Raw genomic sequence first — 19,602 nt, 5'->3', positions numbered from 1 at the left:
ATAAAATTCTGGTGTTACTGCTTCCCCACATCGGAGTTGTAGTGTATTTCCCTTCAGAAATTTAGCATTTTTTGTATTGGGGGGAAGTCCCCTTGTCATTTCTGGAATGACCATTTGCTTGCAGCTTGGAATGTGAGTAAAAAATGAAGAAACAAATATTTACATATAACTATAGTTGAATGTTTTGGAGGGAGGGGCATTTGGGGAATCCAAAATAAGGAGAAAAACAAATGCATTTGTTAAAATGAACAAATCCATTCTTGGTAACTACAGAGAAATGAGGCAGTTTAATTCTAAATAAGACAATTTACTATGACACAAAGAGTCTATTAATTTCTCTGCAAAATGGTCAATTACATCTCTAGTCTCATCCATATTCTTAAGAGAATTATATATCTGTCTTAAAAATAAATACAAAAGCATTGCCATGATGCTGAGACACTGAAATAACTAAAATGACTCATGATCATGAATCTATAGATATTTAATCCTGGTACTTCAGGAGACTGCTTTGTAATTTTTCCTCTTGGACAACCCTTTTGTGTGAATTTATGACCAACAAAACCACAAAGGTAGAGAAGAAAAATTGTCCTTTGCAAAAGAAATAATTGCTATAAAATTCTCTAACAAATACCTCACACACACAATCTGGGAGAGTTTATAACCTCCATTCAAAACCCAATCCAGGCAGTCTATGAAGAAATGATTTTACAGTAAAGCTGGAGAAATTTACAAAACTCAGACACATTAGGAACTGTGATGGAGATGTTTCTTTAAATTCATCAGACAACCTCCACAAAATATCAATTTGTTTTCCTAGTTAATTTCCAAGTTGTATGTGTACCATTTCACCTAAGCGGAGTAAATGCACTTACCAAATTGAAGAAGTTTACACGGTTTCATAAAATGATTAATTGACAACAACGCAATTTAATATTACTTAGATTTACAGTCAACTTCTATTATGATATTGTAAAACATGATGGAACATGAAAAAAACACGTTGATGGATGAAGTTAAAAACCTAATTTTAAAAATGACATACAGAAGTAAATAGCTATTTTTTTAAAAAGTGCCTGCTTTGATGGTACAGATAAAAGTAAGCTTTTGTTCTCTATGGAACAAAGAGTGAAAGTGTACAATTTGCCACATTTTCTGCAGTGCTATTTAGTACTCAGCAGTCCAGTAAAATGGTATCTTGGACAAGCAATTAATTTCACATTTGTGAACAATCCTAAGACATGTGAAAAGTTCTGATATGTGGCCATTAGTTGAAAGGTTCTAAATATATGCACGCAAGCATACCCACCAATTCCTAGTCCCTTCAATTATCCAGTTCACAAAATGGCTTTTTGACTTGTTTAAAAAGTGTATAATGCATTGTGTAGTTGCATTTTCATAATGAGGGGGAAAAATGTACACCAAAGAGGGAAAGCTTGTCATGGTATATCTACATGTAACCAATACATGAACAAGAAGTCTTCATGTATTTGTGACTAACCAGCCCTCAATACACAAAAACACCCTAATTTTCTAAAAATCATAAGAAATGTGTTTAACCCTTTACAAAAACAAAATTTCCATCATGCATTTTACAAAATAATGACTTCAGTCATTTATATGGCCTTATTCACCTGCATATTGTTCTATAATGCAGGTATGCAATATTATAAAATATTGTTCAAAAATCATAAAAATATATATTATCTCTCTCCTTTACCATTTTACGCATATAAATAGTTTACTGAAGAACATGCACCACTTAGACAAAACAAATGCAAAAACACCTCATAAAAAAAGTGTGGTTCTTTTACATTTAGCAATATAAAATACAAAATGATTATAATAACATTAAAGTAGCTATTAAAGTTATAAATTCAAAAGATTTGCAAACCAATACAGCAGTGAACAGTCCCTTATACAAAAGTCCGTTAAAGAAAATCAAGTCAATATTGTAACAGTGACAAAGAAATAAAGGCCAATAAATGCATTTATAATGCAAAAGAGCATCACATCATTCCATCTGCACATTCTCAGGTCTTTTGTTTGGACTCCCAAGTTTACTGTTCACTCTTCTGTTCTTGTTTCCCATTCAATTCCTGGTCAACTCTGCTTAAGGAAAAATGAAATACAAAATCAGTAGGGGCAGACTTATTGAATCAGTTATTTTTCAAAGCAAATGCTTTTAGTTTCATCTTAACAGTTCAGACAGAGAGTTACAAAGAATATTTTAGTATAAGGATTATACTGTTAAAAACAAATTTGCAAAGAAATAGGTGCAGTTACAATCAAAAGTTTACCAAACAACACTGATTTCCCAAACCAAGAGAGTCCTTTAAACAAGAGAAAACCAGTTAAGAAGATGAAAGATCTTAAACCATGTTTGCTTTTCTTAAAAAAAGTTATTACAGGTTATCTATTTAAAAAGCAAAATAGCCAAAGCCAGTCTGAGCATCTTAAAATTAGAATCCGTGGCTTGCTGAATCCTAGATAACATGTGTAACTGGAAGGGATCTTCAATTTTAGTCCAAACCACTCACTTGATAAATGAGGAAATCAAAGCCGAGAGTGATGGACCTAAGACCATACATGCGTTAAGTAAAAGAGGCAAGACTGGATCCTAGGGCTTCTGACTCCAAATCAAATATCCTTTCCATTGTATGATGATGGAAGTAAAGTATCCGGCCCACTCCACACAGGTAATGAGCTAGGATGAGAAGTCAGGTCTTATGACGCCAGGTAAATATACTATGCTACTTCTTCAAAGAGCACAGCCACACTGAGTAGGGAGAGCTTAAATGCTAGTACTAGCATTTAATTTAATCAGCAGAAAGTGTTCTACCTGGATCTATAATTTATAGGACTACAACTACTTCCCACCAAAATACCTTAGAACAGTTTATGGCAGGGTTTGGGAAGAATATATGAATATTTTATGCTGCATTATATTGTGATCTGATAATGTTTTAGTGATAATTGGATAATTAGAAGTGGAAAGCCCACCATCACACTATTCCTCCACTAAAACACTTCCAGAAGTTATATAGTATGTTTAATTAAATTATTAGCACTTATAAATGCCTCTCATGTAAAACTCTTTTAATATACTCACACTTCAGGTATTTAGAAAAATTTTATATATCTCATATATATTCCTCAGCATTTTAATAATGTTAATAATAACAACTGCTAACATTTATATAGCACCTATTATTGTGCCAGTCACTGAGCTAAGGGCTTTACAAACTGTGCTATTATTAACCCTATTTTATAGATGAAGAAACAGAAGCAAATAGTGATTTGTCCAGGGTCACAGAGCTATTAAGTATCTGAGGCTGGATTTGAACTAGGGTCTTGGCTGACTCCAGGTTTGGCACTCAATCCACTGAGCCACCAACATTTACCTAAAATACCATTCTAGAACTAAATGGAATAAACTGGTGGGTTTCTAGTGTTCTTCCCCCCAACCTCTGCCACACCAAGTTTTAAACTATATCATAAGCACTTACGCATACATAAATAAATTTAAGTACTTATCAGAGCTCCTATCTTCAAAAAATGACCCCTCCTATATATATAAAAAAAATCTAAGGCTGATATGGATTGGGTTTTTTTTTTTAAATTAATTTAAGTGAGAAAAACAGTGTGAAGTCATGATTCCACTGTAGCTGAATAAAATCAGAGCAACAGAATTTAAGGTATGATAAAATGCTACTATATTCTCATGCATATATACTTGGTACTTTCTATCAGAGATTCTAAAAAGATTTTAGAAAGTAAAATATGGGCTCTTTTTTCCTACAGTATCCAAATTATACCTTGCTATGAAGTTAGGTATTACCATTGCCAAACGCTGCTGTAATATGCCACATATGGAGTCTGCATTTCATGTGAGAAGCCATATTAAATATCAACAATATAACTATACTCTTGAGCTTGGAAAAAAAGGGAAAACATTACTGGGAAAACTCCAAGCATCTGCAGTACCAATGACATGGCTATAACACTATCTTTGCATATAAAATTAAGTTACTACTAACCAACAATTTAGAAACTAGAAAAAACATCAGCTTTAAATTAGATTGCATGAAGAAATAGACTCAAAGAAAAACAACCAAAATGAGTTCAAAATAAGGAAAAGTTCACAACAGAAAGAGTTGAAAACTGTTTAAAAGCACGTTGTTAGGAGCTGTTCTCTCCACAAATTTAACAATTATTAAAAAAAAAAAAACCCAACACCCACATATAAATACCAAACTTTCCTGATAAAAATGGGTCTCACTAGAACTCCAGGCTAATTCAAACGTTCTATATTTAATCATATCAGAACATTAACCTTAGACTGGTTTGTTATAGCAAAAATATGCCTACCACTTTGTGTTTGTGCCTTTTCTCTCCTATTACAAAAAACTGATAGAAGACAATTTCTGTTATGCTCAAAGCAAAATCAAACTTAAAAGGTAAAGCGAGAACTTTGAATGTTAAATGGTACAGTGGCTAAGCAGTGACTACTGAACTTAAAGGTAGCTTATCAGATGTATGATTTACTTGACTGGTTAGCAGGCCATTTAATTTTAAGCATACAAGAGAATTTAACATATTGGTTAGCAAAGGAAAATACACATTGCAAATATAAATCACTGACCCCAGGGGAAAAAACATAAATGCATTTAACGTACAATTCAGAGCTCTAAAACGTAATATTTGAAAACAATCTGACATTTGAGGGTTATTGTACAAATGAGTTTTCAAAATATCGTACATATGGCTTTCCAAAATAACGTCAATCCCAATAAATATAACTAACAATTTTTAATTGGCAACATAATGATAATTTACATATAAAACATGGTCCCTAAAATATATAAAGACCATGTGTTGGTAATATGAGATGAGTATTTATGGTAATACGAGATGAGACGAGTGTCATTCTCAGCACAGATACACAAGAACTCTAAGTTGCAATGTATTTGGCATCATGAGACTGCCTGGAAATAAGGGTGGAATAAAGATACTTCTGGGGAATATTTATATTTACAAATGCTATATCCTTGTCTGCAAGCTAACCAATCAGGAAAGAGTTAGTGTGTGCGATGCAAATGGACTAGTCTAGATGCAACCCAGTCAAGGTGTGCATATACCTTTTTTGTTTCTTTTTAAACTTTTCTTCTTCATACCTTGGTAGGGAAAAGTTATTTCAGTAAATACATACAAGTTATAAGGACCAATAAAAACTGAGAACAAAAAATAAAACTATAAAAATAAATGTTCATATAAAAAAGCTTGCAAATAAAATTTAAAAGAGTTTTGAAATACGGATGTCATAAGCATAGGTTCTTTAGTAGCTATATATACTACATTAGTTTAACAAACATCAAAACTAACTACAAAAATGCAACGTTTTAACCACAAATACCTATAACAAAAAGGCTCAACAAAAACGATGAAATGAAACTAGAGATGAAATGATGAGATGAAACTAGAAAATGAAAGAACTGTTCTATTATGGCATAATACTGCCCATTGTCCTGCTGTCATGAAGTCCTCTGCCAAACTTTAGGTTTGCAGATCAAGTGAATTTTAGGGTCTGGAGATTGATTAAAACTCCTTAGTTCTTCAACATTTATTTGCCAAAGATCACAACTCTACCAACCAGATCATTATGAATTTTCAGCAATGAAAGGTGGAGAGCAGAGTCCTCTGTTTACCTAGCTTGTCAAATACAAGGGTTACAAGACAGGGAGTACAAACCCATATAGAACGAAGCCCTCTGCATGTTTAAGGAGCTATGGAGAGAATGCAGCTTTCTACTGTAATTTCCTTTCTTTCCTAAACAAAAGCCCACCAAGGAGGTTTTCCCTTCTGCCAAATTTTTGTTGAAATATTGTCACACCATACAGACCTGAAAAAATGGGGCTAAAAATGGTCTGGGGGAACAGCAAACAGAATGGGGAAGCAATATTCACTATCAATCACATCAAAGTATAAAATGGCAAGATGAAAACATACTGTTTTATGCATTCTGGTATGAAAACATATTCCATGGGGACAAGTTCTGCTAGTTCTGCCAGGTTAAAGACGTATTTAATTTTCTGGCTGAATTTTGAGCTATGAAAAAACAAAAACATAAAAATATAATTACTTATTGATTGTGACCATTTGGGTTAATAAAAAAATCGATAACGAGGGTAAACAAAGTGATTTCCAAAATATTACCTAATAAAAGGCCTTGTAATTGCTAGAAGTGTTCTGATAAACCAAGAAGGATGAACTATTATTAAAGACTTTAGGTTTTTCCGTAACCTGAAAAAAAATTGAAATGTCAAATACTGATGTTAGAGAAAAATTCTAAAATGTGTATTAATAAACAAAAGAATCAGTAAACTATTCCATAATGACTATAGATTAAAACATTTCAATTTGGGGAAATTTCCCTTTCTCAAAATTATTTAATGGTGTCAAGGAAAATGTACTACTGACTTGAAATTGAATCCCAGTGCTTTGCTCTTTAACTACCTATACGACATTAGTCAAGTTACTCAATCTTGGGAGTTAACTCAGTCTCTGTCTATAGATGAGTGCGTAGGTCCAGATGACCATTAGTCTTATATCTGATCCCATGTTTTCTTATAAAGTTAAAAAAATAAAACATAAAGGAATTCAAGATAATATCTAATATAGATCTGCTTCTTTAGAGTCCCAGCATATATTAATTATACATACACCTTTAACCACACTTGGGATCATGCCAATCATCAGTAAATACCAGGAGAAGGTATAGTTAATCTTTTAAGTCCCACTGCCCTACCTCCAAATTTTTGGAGATTACAAATAAAACATGAAAAATAAGAGAAATAGTTTATACTGGCCGAAGTAACAGATGCTACAAGTGGATCTATTTTCCTCATTATAAACAACAATTATAAATAAAACTAGAGTGAAAAGCATTTAATGCCACTTTGCATAATTCCTTCTACGAATATGCTAAGGGCTTAAAGAGCTCATATGAAAATTTTCAAGAATAGTGCATGAGTATTTCCTAAGCAATTCTGAGTATAAGCACTAGAAGCACAACATGGCATTGACCACTTCCATCCAAAAAAACAAAACAAAACCCATTATAAATTGTGGATGGTGTTGAAGTAGAAATGAGTTTCATTTTAAGAAGAATTACACTGTTCCTTTTTAACATTTTTCAACTACATTATGTTGTAAGTTGTCAATTTTGAGAAATAAGAGAACCCTCCTATGTGACCAATAATTTTTCTAAACAAATATATTTACTTTCTTCCTGGGGTACCCTAAAAAGCAAATTTAACCAAATGAGATGCTATTGAGAGTATCTTTGAAGCTTAAATTACCTTCTATCAATTTGCTGATAACATTTCCTGAGCCATCCCAGACTTGGCATTTTTCTCCGTGTTGTAGCACCATTTAAATAAACTATCATGTAGTTCTCTGCTACTAGTAACTCCAAAGTGCCAATAACATATCTGCCAAAAAAGGGAGGAAAAAAATCTAAATATTTATTATGTCGGAGAACTTCTTTTGAGTTATGCTTAAAAGTATGGAAACCAGATCCAACGCTGATTTTGAAAATGGTAGTAGTTTAAATAAAACCAGTCATGTGGAGAGCACATTCCAAGAAGTTTAGTGAGCTGGAATCTCTCTACCTATTCTCTCCCACTAACTGACTCTATGACTAAGAAAGGATTTTGAATTCGGTAGACTTCAATTTCTCCTAAGTAAAACAAAGAGGCTGGACCTGATTCTATAATTCAGAACTGAAAAGAAACTGACATATCATCGATTGCAGCCCCCCTTAATGCACAGGAAATTGAGGCCCAGAGGCGCCAGGTTATTTGACCAAGATCACAAAAAAAGTGAGCAGCAGAGCCAAGGCCAGGTCCCCAAGTGTAAATTGGGTGGGTGGGGGGCTATTTCTATTCTAGCCCCCCAATTCTATGCTTTTATACTCAGTGTGAAAATTTTCCTTTCATGGTAGAAAGACAAGAAACTAAGAGGCAGAAAGTTGGGAGGGTATAGTTTTTAATTACCACATTCTTTAATAGGTCTTGGAAAGGAGGGCTAAAATCTGATTACCCTTTATATGAACCTAAATATTACTTACTTAAACAGATTGTCCATTAAATAGCGGTAATTAGGTTGACCACTTTCGGGCATAAAGCAGACAGCAAACACAACAATTGCATTTAATCCATCTCCATAATAACCTGAAATTAAAAGACAATCCACCAACATACTATTCATCTTCACAAACATCACAAACAGGCTTTTCATTTTTTTAAAAAACTCCTTAGAATAAAACTTTTTTAAAAGTCTATGAAAAAATTAAGGAAACAGAAGCCCTACAGTGCTAAGTTCCAGATTCATAAATTTGAAGGTTCCAAGTTTCTTTCTATAGTTTATCATAATACTAGAATATCTGACAGCTTAAGCCTTATTTCAATATGCAGCACAACAGACTGGCTATGGGTGGGCAGGAACAAGTTTTAATGAACTTTTCATTTTTTCTTTTGCAAGAATATTTGAAGTTTAACAAAGGAATGAAGTACTACTTGAAGTAAATACTACCATATGAAGTAGAAAAAAGAAAAATGTATATCATAGATTATTTAATATTTTGATTTTTAAAATTTTTATTAACACTTTTATTCCAATTATCTCAATTTCCAATTATATATCCTTTCCTTCTCCTCCCTAGAAAGCTTTGTAACAAGGGATTTTTAAAAAGAGAAGCATTTTGAGAAAATTAAATATTGAATATTGAAGTGATATTCATTCAAATTGAATTCACTTGAATATTCATTCAAAATACTGAATGAATCTGAGAGTATCTGATACATTCCCCAGACCCAGTATCCTCTACCTCTGCAAAGAAAGGAGGGAAGTGAAGGCTCCCTGTCCACCTCTCTCTCTCTCTCTCTCTCTCTCTGCATGTTTAGTTGTATAAGAACAAATTCCTGACATAAGTCAGTTAAGTGGCTCTGGGCCAGTAATTGTGCTGAAGTGATAGGAACACAAAGGAAAGTCTCTGCCTTACAGAAGCTCATGGTCTAATGATGTTTTAAAAAAAATCCTAACAGGAGTTGATATTCAGATAATTCACCATTAATGTAGTTTTACACTCTCTTTACAATAATCGTGTGACACCAGCAGACAAAGTATTATCCCCACTTTTATCAACAAGGAAAGGCTCCGAAGTGTCGATGATGGAGGATTCACAACTAGGCACTGTGAACCCAAGTCTAAAAAGTGTAACTCGTTTTAGTTTAAGTTTCATTTGTGCAGTTTTAACATGAAAGAGTTTCCATGTTCAGAATGAACTCTGTATACTGGGACCACAATTTTTTTTAAAACTTTAATGAAACAAAAAGATTAAGCAGGATAGCCAGGTAGGATATTGTTAATGTTGCTTAGTTTCTTCTTTTCTCTTCTGAAAAATGAAATAAAAGGCCCTTTCTAAAAGAGAAGCTTAAAAAAACCCCACAGGTTAAAACTTGCTTCTCATGAAGAAACTGCTTACATCAACATTTTCTCAACTTTTTGATCCATATTATCCAATTTTTAGCATTTGCAAAAGATCTAATTAAGTAGAAAAATGTGACTTAAAACATATTCAAGTGATTTGCTTTCAGAGATGAGGCCTACAGAGCAAAAGAAGCTGCACTAAATGGTGAACAAATCCAATAAAATGACTACATATGAAGGATTTTTCCTAGAGTACTTTAATCTCTTTGGCTTACTGCTATGCTCGGAGAGGAAGAGGAAGAGACCAAGCACATCAAACTGTCACCACTTTCCACTCTGCCATCACCCAAGCTCAGAACACTGTAACCTCATTCGTGGATGAGCTGAATAGCTTTCTAAGAGCCTCCATCCTCTCCTCACAATTTTCTATATGCTTTGGCTGTTATTTGTTATTGGTATTACATGATGCTTAGCCATATAGTTTAATGAATGGCAGTGGAGCTGCTAAGCTTCATTCAAGTCACTGGATCTACCTAGAGTTGACAAAGGAAGCTTTTAAATTCTTCCTTTACATATGATATCATCTATAGCTTTCCTTATCATTCCTAGTTCAGACCCTAATTAACTCGTACTGTAACAAACTCCTAACCAAACTCCTGGAAAAGACATTTTTCCTATATTGTCTAGGAAGAGTAAGTTTTATCTATTTTCTCTTGCCTAAAAAGATCTCAAACGGCTTTTAGACCCATTCAGGCCACTGTATCCTTTCTCCCTGTACCTCCTTCTACTACCTTCCCTTCAGTCTGGCAAGAACACATTCCTGACCATATTCCTTAGCTTTCCACCGTTTGTTTCTGTTCTCACTGGAATGCCCTTTCCCCTCATCACCACCACCCCCAATGTCCCTAAAAAAGATCTCAGAACATTGACACACTGAATGGGGGAAAGGGGAGGAGGATAACAACAAACGCAGTGAAAAGGACCCCTGAATTTTAAAAATGTGTCATTTTGAAATGTTTATCCAGACTGCTATTTTACTCACCCTATGCCTTCTTTAGCATTTGTTCTCCCCCATGGATGCCAATCACATGCCCCCATTATGTGATTATTCTCATAAAACTTAACTCTTCATCTTGGCACCCCAGACATGCCTCATCCCCAAACTGCCTTTCCAGCACAATCTTCTACCACCCTCCTATCGATAAACTAGGTAAATGGATTACATTTTCTTATTTTTACACCTTTGCTAATGTTATTTCCTTTGCCTATGATGCCTTCCTCTTCGTATCATCCTGATTTATTCTCACTTCCTAAATTTTAACCAGACTTCAAAACATACCTCAAATGATACTTCCTCAATGAAGTTTTTTCTACATATCCTGTCTCAAGGTAGGGAGAAGTCAGCTCTCTTATCTTTAAATTGTGCTGAATTGTGTCACTTTTACAGTCCTTATCACATGCTTCCTTGAATTTAAGTTACCGATCTGTCTCTTCTATTATACCAGTCTCTGTGTGTTATGTCTTATTTCTCTCTGCCTATTCCCCCCACTATATCCTAGATACTAAAATCAGTATTTTCTGAATGAACATGCTGAACAGATTTTGTTTCTGTTCTGTAACAGTTGAGTTGTAAATCCAGGGCTTTAGGGAAAAGTAAAAACCATAATCAGAGAAGATAGAGTGACAATAACCCAGGTGAACTCTCCCAATATTCCTCTTTAAACTACTTTAACATAATACCCTGAATCAAGTTTTGGAGTGGCCAAGCCAACAAACTCAGGATGAGATATTTTTCCAACCTAAAACAACTTAGGGGTTCAGGAGGAGAGGTTGATGATATAGTAGGGTTTGGCCTGAGGTGCACATGGCCACAGCACTAATGTTGGGCTTTAGAGGTGGCCTGCAGGAACTTCAGAGTTTTCAGCCCAGAGGCCTTGGTAAGGGCAGGGTACAGGGGGGTTGGACAACTGGTATGAAAGAGGTTACAAGGGACCTTTAACTAATAGTGGGTACAGCTGGTGCTGACTGGCACCTCTAATGCCCATAAGCAGTTCTGGGTTGCAGTTCCAAAACAGAGGAGAGTTTGTGCTCCGTAACAAGAGATCACCTGCCCTGGCCACAGTTTCAGGGTCAAGAGAAGTAGTAATGCTTGCAAGAGAGCAAGGACCCTTCCTAGGTAAAGACCAGGACACCAGCGACCACACCTCTCCTTGGAAGCAACGAAAACTTAAGAAACTGCCAGAACTAGCTCTGAAAATAGCAGAAGAAAAAGCCTGAGACAGTGACTCCTCACCCCTGGGTGAATAGAGCCCAACTTTAACATAAAATTCAAAGTCAAGAAATAGGCAGGGAAAATGAGCAAACAACAAAAAAGAATCTGACCATAAAAAGTGTCAGAGAAAACCAAGACACAAACTGAACATGAAAACAGCTACAACTACAGCCACAAAGAAAAAAAAAGTTAATTGGATATGAGCTCAACAAAAATTCTTTTGAAGAGCTAAAGAAAGATGACTGGTAGAGGAAAATTTAGGAAAAAATGAGAGTGATGCAAGAAAATTATGAAAAGAGGAAAAGCTTGGTATATATAAGGTACAAAAAAATGCTAAAGAAAGTAACACCTTAAAATTCACTGCAGAAAAAAATTTCTTAAAAAGCAGAACTGACCAAATGGAAGGAGGTACAAAAACTCATTGAAGGAAATAATTCCTTAAACATTAGAAGTAAGCAAGTGAAAGCTTTGAGACATCAAGAAACAAAATAAAACAAAGTCAAAAAAATGAAAAAAAAAAGAAAATGCAAAGTACTTAAGAAACAACGGAACTGGAAAGTGGATCAAGGTGAGATAACTGAGGAATTATCAGACTATCTGAAAGCCATAAAAAGAGCCTGGACATCACATTTCAAGAAACTATAAAGGAAAATTGCCTTGATATCTTAGACCTGGAAGGTAAACTAGAAACTGAAAAAATCTACCAATCATGTCTTGAGATTCAAACATGAAAACTTTCAGCAATATTCTAACCCAATTCAGCGTGTGCGGTTTGTCCTTAGTCCTTGAAGAGGACATCAGCATCCAGGAAAAGGAGAAAATACTGCAAGCAGTCAGAAAGAATTCAAATATTGTAGAGTCACAGTCAGGATCACACAAGACTTAGTGGCTTCCACATTAATGGAACAGAGGGCTTGGAATATGATATTCCAGACAGCAATGGAGCCAGGATTACAGCCATGAATAACCTACCCAACAAACTGAGTATAATCCTTCAAGGGAAAAAAAGAATATTTAATGACATAGCAGACTTTTAAGCATTCCTGATAAAAAAAGCCCACAGCTGAATAGAAAATTTAAACCTCAAATACAAGAATCAAGAAAAGCATAAAAGGTAAACAGAAAGAGAAATCAGAAGGAACTCAATAAATTTAAACTGCTTACTTTCTTATATGGCAAAATACATTTAATTCCTAGGAACTTTATCATTAGTAGAGCAGTCAAAAGTCCTCAGAGGGCCCATGGTTGTGAGTTGATTATGTCAGGAAGAACTTAAAAAAAAAAATTGAGGAGTTAAGAAAGAGGGATGCACTGAAAGGATTGGGAACGGGGCAAGGGAGAGAAAATGGGGAAAGTTCTCACATAAAAGAGGCACGTAAGGAAGAGCTTTTAGGGTGAAGGGGAAAATGGAGGGGGAAGGGTAGTAGGTAATGCTTGAATCTCAGCAGAACTGATTCAAAGAGTAAAGAACATAGATTAAAAGGAGGGCAGATTAAGGGAGGAAAGGGTTAAAAGTAAAACAGATTTTTCTGAGGAAGGACAGGGTAAAAAGAGAATAAACAAAAGAAAATAGAATGGAGGGAAATAGTAATCATATGTGAATGTGAAAGAAACTGACTCATAACACAGAATTAAATAGCAGAATGGATCAGAAACCAGAATCCAACAATATATTTAATAGAGACACATTTGCAATAGATATACCCACAAAGTTAAAGGAGATGGAACAGAACCTATTATGCTTCAGCTAAAGTGAAAAAGGCAGAAGCAGCGACCACAATCTTAGACAAAGCAAAAGCAAAAACAGACCTAATTAAAAAATAATCAGGAAACTACTAATATAAAACAAACTCATAGCAAGTTTCTTTGATAAAGACCTCATTCTCAAATATATAGGGAACAGTCAAATCAATAAAAATAAGAGCCATTCCCCAACTGATAGTCAAAGGATATGAACAGGCAGTTTTCAGAAGAAATCAAAGCTATCCAGTCACATGAAAAAATTGCCCTCCATCACTACTCATGAGAGAAATACACATTAAAACAACTCTGACGCACCATCTCATACATATCAGAAATGACGGATGCTAGAAGGGAGGTGTGAAAATTGGGATAAAGTGTTCCTGGTGCAATTATGAACTGTTCCAACCATTGTGAGCTGGAGAACAATCTGGAATGATGCTCACAAGGCTATAAAATGGTGCATACCCTGAGCCAGCAGTGTCACTACTAGGTCTGTAGCTAAGAAAGATCACAGTAATAATACTACTACATAGCAATAAGAAAAGGACCTATGTGTACAAAATACTCACAGCAGTTCTTTTTGGTGGAAAGAACTGGCAATAGAGGGGATGCCCATCAGCTGAGAAATGGCTAAACTAGCTGTGGCATATAACTGCATATATAACAACTGTATGTGTTTTAAGAAATAATGAGGGGGATGTTTCAGAAAAAACCTGGGAAGGCCTGTAAGAACTGATGCAGAGTGAAGTGAACAGAACCAGGAAATCAACGTACGCAGTAACGACAACGATGCAATGATGATGAGCTGAGGAAGACTTCACTACTCTGATCATTACAAGGATCCCAGACAATTCCAAAGGACTTGATGAGAGATGCTATCCATCTCCAGAGAGAGAAAGGGACTGAGTGCAAAATGAAGTATAATTTCTTCACTTCTTTTGGTGACAGAGCTAATGCAGAAATCTTTTGCATGCTATCATATACATAACATTACACTGCTTGCCTTCTCAGTGAGCAAAGGGAGAGAATCTGGACATCAAAATGGAAACAAAAACCAAAAAGACCAAAAATAAACAATAATTTTTTAAAAATCTATTTCAATGTTACTAGATTCTGTTCTCTATACTAATGACATATGAAAACCTACTATTCTTTGAGATCATATTTAGGCTGTCTACATTTGAATCTCTAATACATCAATGTTTAATGACCTTTATTAACCCTTACCTCCATGACTGATAACTTTTTTGTAGGGTTCAATTGCCTTCATGTCAACCCTGTGATCCTGTTCTCCGATTCTGAACATACGCCAGCGTCGTCCATCTTCCTTTTCCTCTGCTGCTGCGTATTCAGTAATCGATCCTTTTCTAATTACTTCAGTAGTTTTGGGTTTTGGAAGATCATCTGCCAAAGTAAATTTATTGATACATAAATTTTTATTTTTGCAATAATAACAATCAATTTATAGGTTAACCACTTTACTATCTATTCGGATTACTTGGATAAATTCTTTATAATACAATCTGCAGAAACTTTAAGTTTAACTCAGTTGCAGAATATGCTCATTTAAAATGTGGGTTTTGATTTGATCTGATTTCATGTTTTTCTTTTAGAGGTCACCATTTCCTAAGTGTACTGTTATTATTCTTTGTAGTCTCTATTCAGAGTGTGATGCATGCCCACAAGCTTAGTAAGAATAGAGAAAACTACAACGAGCACCAACATTTTTTATTAGTATTGGTCCTCCGTTAGTTTGACAGGTTCTAGTCACAGGGGAAAAAGTTACTCAAAATGATCGACAGCCAATTTCCTTTTTTTTAGATCACGCAAATTATTCCCCAAATGTTTATCCATTAGATGAAAAGTGGTTAACGTGATTATTTCTCATCTGATCACAGGTTTATGGGAAAGCAGCAATTAACACATTAATGATATTCTGAAATACACATGCAAATAAATCTATTTAAAATTACATTAACCAGAGCACAAGCACCAATCATTCAATGAAATTTATGTTTCTCAATTACATTTTGGTTGATTTTTTTAATAAAGTAGTGATTTTTAAAATTTTAGTATCATAGTCCTTACCAAAAAAATTGAGCAGGTTGAGAAGGGGAAGGGTAGAAAGGAAAAACCTACTGCGTGTTAGTTGTGTTTCCAAGACAAAGTTGTTAACGGAAAATATCCTTCCAGGAAATGAATGCAGCAGCATTAAAAGGAAGAAAAGACAAAACAAATAGGCAGAAACCTGTTTCAGCATCTTTGTAAAATACTGCAAACGGGAATACTTCCTGAACCAAGTAGCAAATGTGAAAATCAGCAGGTTCAAGGCCACACAGATTTAACTGAATTTCTGTCAGTACATGACAAGTGTTTTTTCTCTACCAAAAAGATCTAAAATCCTTTTTTTTTTTTTTTTTTTGCTACACAATAGCATGATCTCTCTCCCCCTCCCATACACACAGCAAAAAACTACATTTATAAGATTTTTATTTTTACACAAGAAGGTAGTAACCCATGGAAGTTAACTGGTGTAAAGAAAGCCATCAAACAGCACATAGTGAATTTCTTTGGTTATATGAAATTTAATATGAGATTCAAAGGATCAAGAAGTCTACCGGTGTTTCCCTCTCCCCCCAGGCAATAATCTATCCAACCAATCTTCCCTAAAGAAAGCCCCTTTCACAGACCTCCTATTTTGATATCAACTCAAACGAACTGGGGTTGTTTCAGAGGGTTGCAATTTTGACCACTTTATATCAGTTACACTAAAGCATGAACCTCCAAGCCTCTTAGCTGGCTCACCTGTCAAGATCAACCGGGGGAAAAAAAATCAATTATTTCAACACACCAACCTCTCCAAAAGGGCAAACTCCATTGTTAAGTATAAAAATGACCAGTCATGAGAAAACAAACACACAATATTCTACAAGTAAAAATGAGGCCACTTAGGCCAAATGCAATAAAATTTCTAATGCGTTAATATTTTATGTCCCCAAAATTTTCTATTATTAAGCAGCAGCCAAAATGGCTTTTGGCAAACCAAATATAGAGGTACAGAGATATGCATATTCAAGGGAAAAAAATTATTTTTAAAATATATCTTAACCAAAAAGTGGTGGAAATGTATGTGGTGTATAAATTTACCTTTTAATTTTCTTAATTACTTCATTAGTTATACAATATAAAATAATAAAATACTTACCTTCCCATTCAAACTCATTACTGTTCTCAGATGGAGTATCTAAACCATCCAAGTCAATCTCTCCACTTTCATCCAAATCATCTGACAAAATGGAACCATCACTCCGATCCAGTGTTAAGCTAATGTCTGGAGCCATTAATTTTTTTCTTACTTTATTTCCATTTACTTCTAGTGGACCTGCAAAAAAAAAAATGAAAATGCAAAGTACTATTAATGTTAACTTAGATGCTCGTAATGGAGAATATGAGTTCATACTTTACTGCTTCATTAAAAAAAAAAAAAACTGTTGGTCGAAAGTTATAGTATACTAAGAGTGTTAAATGTTTTTCATTACTGTTTTTATACAATGATGAACCCTTAACTTTATCCCTTAGTTGTCAATATAAGAAACCAATAAGATTTTTGTTGCTATGTTGGATTTCTTCTTTCTGAATTCAAATGTGGCCTCAGACACTTAACTAGCTGTGTAACCATGATTCTCTAGATATATCACTTAACTCTGTTTGCCTCAGTTTTCTCATCTGTAAAGTGAGCTGAAAAAGGAACCACTCAAGTATCTTTGCCAAGAAAACCTCAAGTCATGGAGAGTTGACTGACATGATTGAACAACAAATAAAAGCACTAAGGGACCTCTATCATTCTTCATTATCTTTCATGGAATGTTTGAGAAACCTCACCTGACAGTTCTTTCAGTACCCAAGGAGGCTGGTTCAAAGGCAATTAGGTACTATACTCCTTACTTAGTTATCAACAACCTTTACCCTCTTTTCTCCTGTCCTTTCCAGTCTGAACATCATTCTCCATCGAGGAGAAGACATAAATTGCTGCCAAAGTTTCATCTAAGAGGGGGTCTACTCTGTGCTAACACTTGGACATACTCTCTATTGCCACCACTCAGCTACCTCTCCTATTCTGGCATACATTCAATCTGTATTACCCAAACCAGAACTTGGTGGCTCTCCTGAAATCTTTTCACCAAAGCCAAACCTTCTGCATTTGAGCCCTTTATCTTTGCACCCCTCCACCTCTCAAATCTCCTCTAAAAACTCGTCCTTTAATCATCCCTTCGTCTTCAATCTCTCCCCATCTCCTGGCTCTTTCCAAGTATTCTCAGGTTCTACCCCTCCCACATCTTAAAAATGAACCTTTCACTTGAGACTACCATCCCCTCAAGTCAGTATTCCCCATCCCTGTCCCTCCCTTTTATAGCCCAAAGTCCATTAAGAAAATTATACTACAGCGCCTCTACTTCTTTATCAACCTGTAATATAGATCCTCTCTCCAGTGCAGCAATGGTTTGTTAACTTTTAAACCCAATGGCTTTTTCTCATTTCACATTGTACTGGCTTAACAACTGTTTCCCTGAACTGTATCCTAGACCCCACTTTAATGCTTTTGCACAGACTGTCTTCCATGCCTTCTCTTCCCTTCCACCTCTGAGAATGCTTACAACCACTTGGTTCAGGTGTCACCTGTTCCATTAGAGACAGCCTTTCCTCATCTCACATATGCTTATGGGTTTTTATGTAGATCCCAGTAGTGAAGCTCCTTGAAGGCAGAGTCTGTTTCTCATTATGCCTTTGGAATTCCAGGACATGGTACTGTGCTAAGCACACCAAAGACTTAACTAGTGCTTATTGGATTGAACTATGTAAACTGAGCCCTTTCTCTTAGGGAAAATGAGGTGAGTAGGGAATTTCACATAAATCCCCAGATACTTACCTGGCTGGTCTTCTGGTCCTGACACAGTTAATATATCTGCTTCAATGCTGTCATCCTCTGGTAAGGGTCTGGAAGACACAGATACCATACCCTTTTCTCAATCACAAGGGAGCACATAAAGTGGCTTATTGAAATAAAAATGACTGTGAAACTAAGCAAAGGTTATATATAATGTGGATTGAGTTTTACTGTAAATTTAGCCAGATTGAAAAGAAAATTTAGTTGAAATTATCAGAGGTTAAATGAATCATACATCTGATTAGAAAAATGGCTGAGGGGAAATATTATTTTTCACCAATAGCAATAAACCATTCACAATAAGCAGACAGCTACAGCAAAGTGGAATAAACACTGTACTGAGTGTGGAATTTTACATAAATATGAGCATAAACACTGTATTAACAGTCACAAGGCCCAAGTTCCAGTTCTGGTTTACCTTAAGCATATAATTTCTCAGTGTTCATTTCCTCACCTATAAAATAGGGATAGTGACATCTGAAACATACTGCTGTAAGGTCATAATACATGTAACAGTACATTGTAAACTATGAGGCACTAACACCTTGTTTCTACCACAAATGAGATGGCCCATGCAAGTACTTATTAAAATCAATTAAGTATCCCTTGCCTCCTAAAAACAAAAGTCACAGGATGCCTTCCTTGCAAATCCTACCTAAAGAAATTCAACATTTGGGGAGGTGGAGCCAAGATGGCAGAGCAGAAGCAGAGACTTACCTGAGAACTCCCCACGCAACCTCTCAAAATGACTGTAAAAAGTGACTCTAATCCAATTCCAGAGCAGCAGAAGTCACAAAATGACAGAATGAAACAAATTTCCAACCCAAAACAATCTGGAAGGCTGACAGGAAGGGTCTATTGCACCAGGATGGGAGCAGAGTGCAGTTTGGCATAGGTCACACCAGTGTGGATGGAGCTGGACTAGGCACGAGGGGACTGAAATGTTGGTAGCTGCTGCAGTTTCTAGACTTCTCGACCCACAAACACCAAAGACAACTTCAAAAGTCAGTAGGAAAGATCTCATACAGTTGAGAAAGGAACATGGTCGGGCCTGCCCCAGCCCCAGTGGCAGCCACTGCTACAGCAGTGGTTGCTTCTGGAGCTCTCAACCTATAGACAGTGGGGAAATTAAATGCTCGATCTGGGTCAC

At 35.5% G+C, this 19,602-nt stretch overlaps 1 protein-coding gene across 6 annotated transcripts in view; it reads right to left on the bottom strand.

Moving 5' to 3' along the window:
- Nucleotides 1–752: 752 nt before the first annotated feature.
- BNIP2 (BCL2 interacting protein 2) overlaps nt 753–19,602 on the bottom strand; it is a 37,721-nt gene continuing 18,871 nt past the window's right edge. For 3 of the 6 annotated variants that reach the window (XM_072616504.1, XM_072616515.1, XM_072616519.1), the window contains 9 exons: nt 18,435–18,502; nt 16,713–16,889; nt 14,735–14,911; nt 8,132–8,234; nt 7,362–7,493; nt 6,217–6,303; nt 6,010–6,108; nt 5,142–5,177; nt 1,936–2,112 (listed from right to left, as the gene is read on the bottom strand). In XM_072616504.1, the coding sequence (XP_072472605.1) occupies nt 2,061–2,112; nt 5,142–5,177; nt 6,010–6,108; nt 6,217–6,303; nt 7,362–7,493; nt 8,132–8,234; nt 14,735–14,911; nt 16,713–16,889; nt 18,435–18,502 (931 nt within the window). In that variant the 3' untranslated portion in view covers nt 1,936–2,060. Of the gene's footprint in view, nt 2,113–5,141; nt 5,178–6,009; nt 6,109–6,216; nt 6,304–7,361; nt 7,494–8,131; nt 8,235–14,734; nt 14,912–16,712; nt 16,890–18,434; nt 18,503–19,602 lie in introns of all 6 variants that reach the window. The other 3 variants (XM_072616507.1, XM_072616512.1, XM_072616510.1) reach the window with 3 other exon arrangements.

Source organism: Notamacropus eugenii, chromosome 1 (assembly GCF_028372415.1).
Source record: "Notamacropus eugenii isolate mMacEug1 chromosome 1, mMacEug1.pri_v2, whole genome shotgun sequence".
Lineage (NCBI taxonomy): Eukaryota > Metazoa > Chordata > Mammalia > Diprotodontia > Macropodidae > Notamacropus > Notamacropus eugenii.
This window is presented reverse-complemented; position numbering and strand designations above follow the sequence as displayed.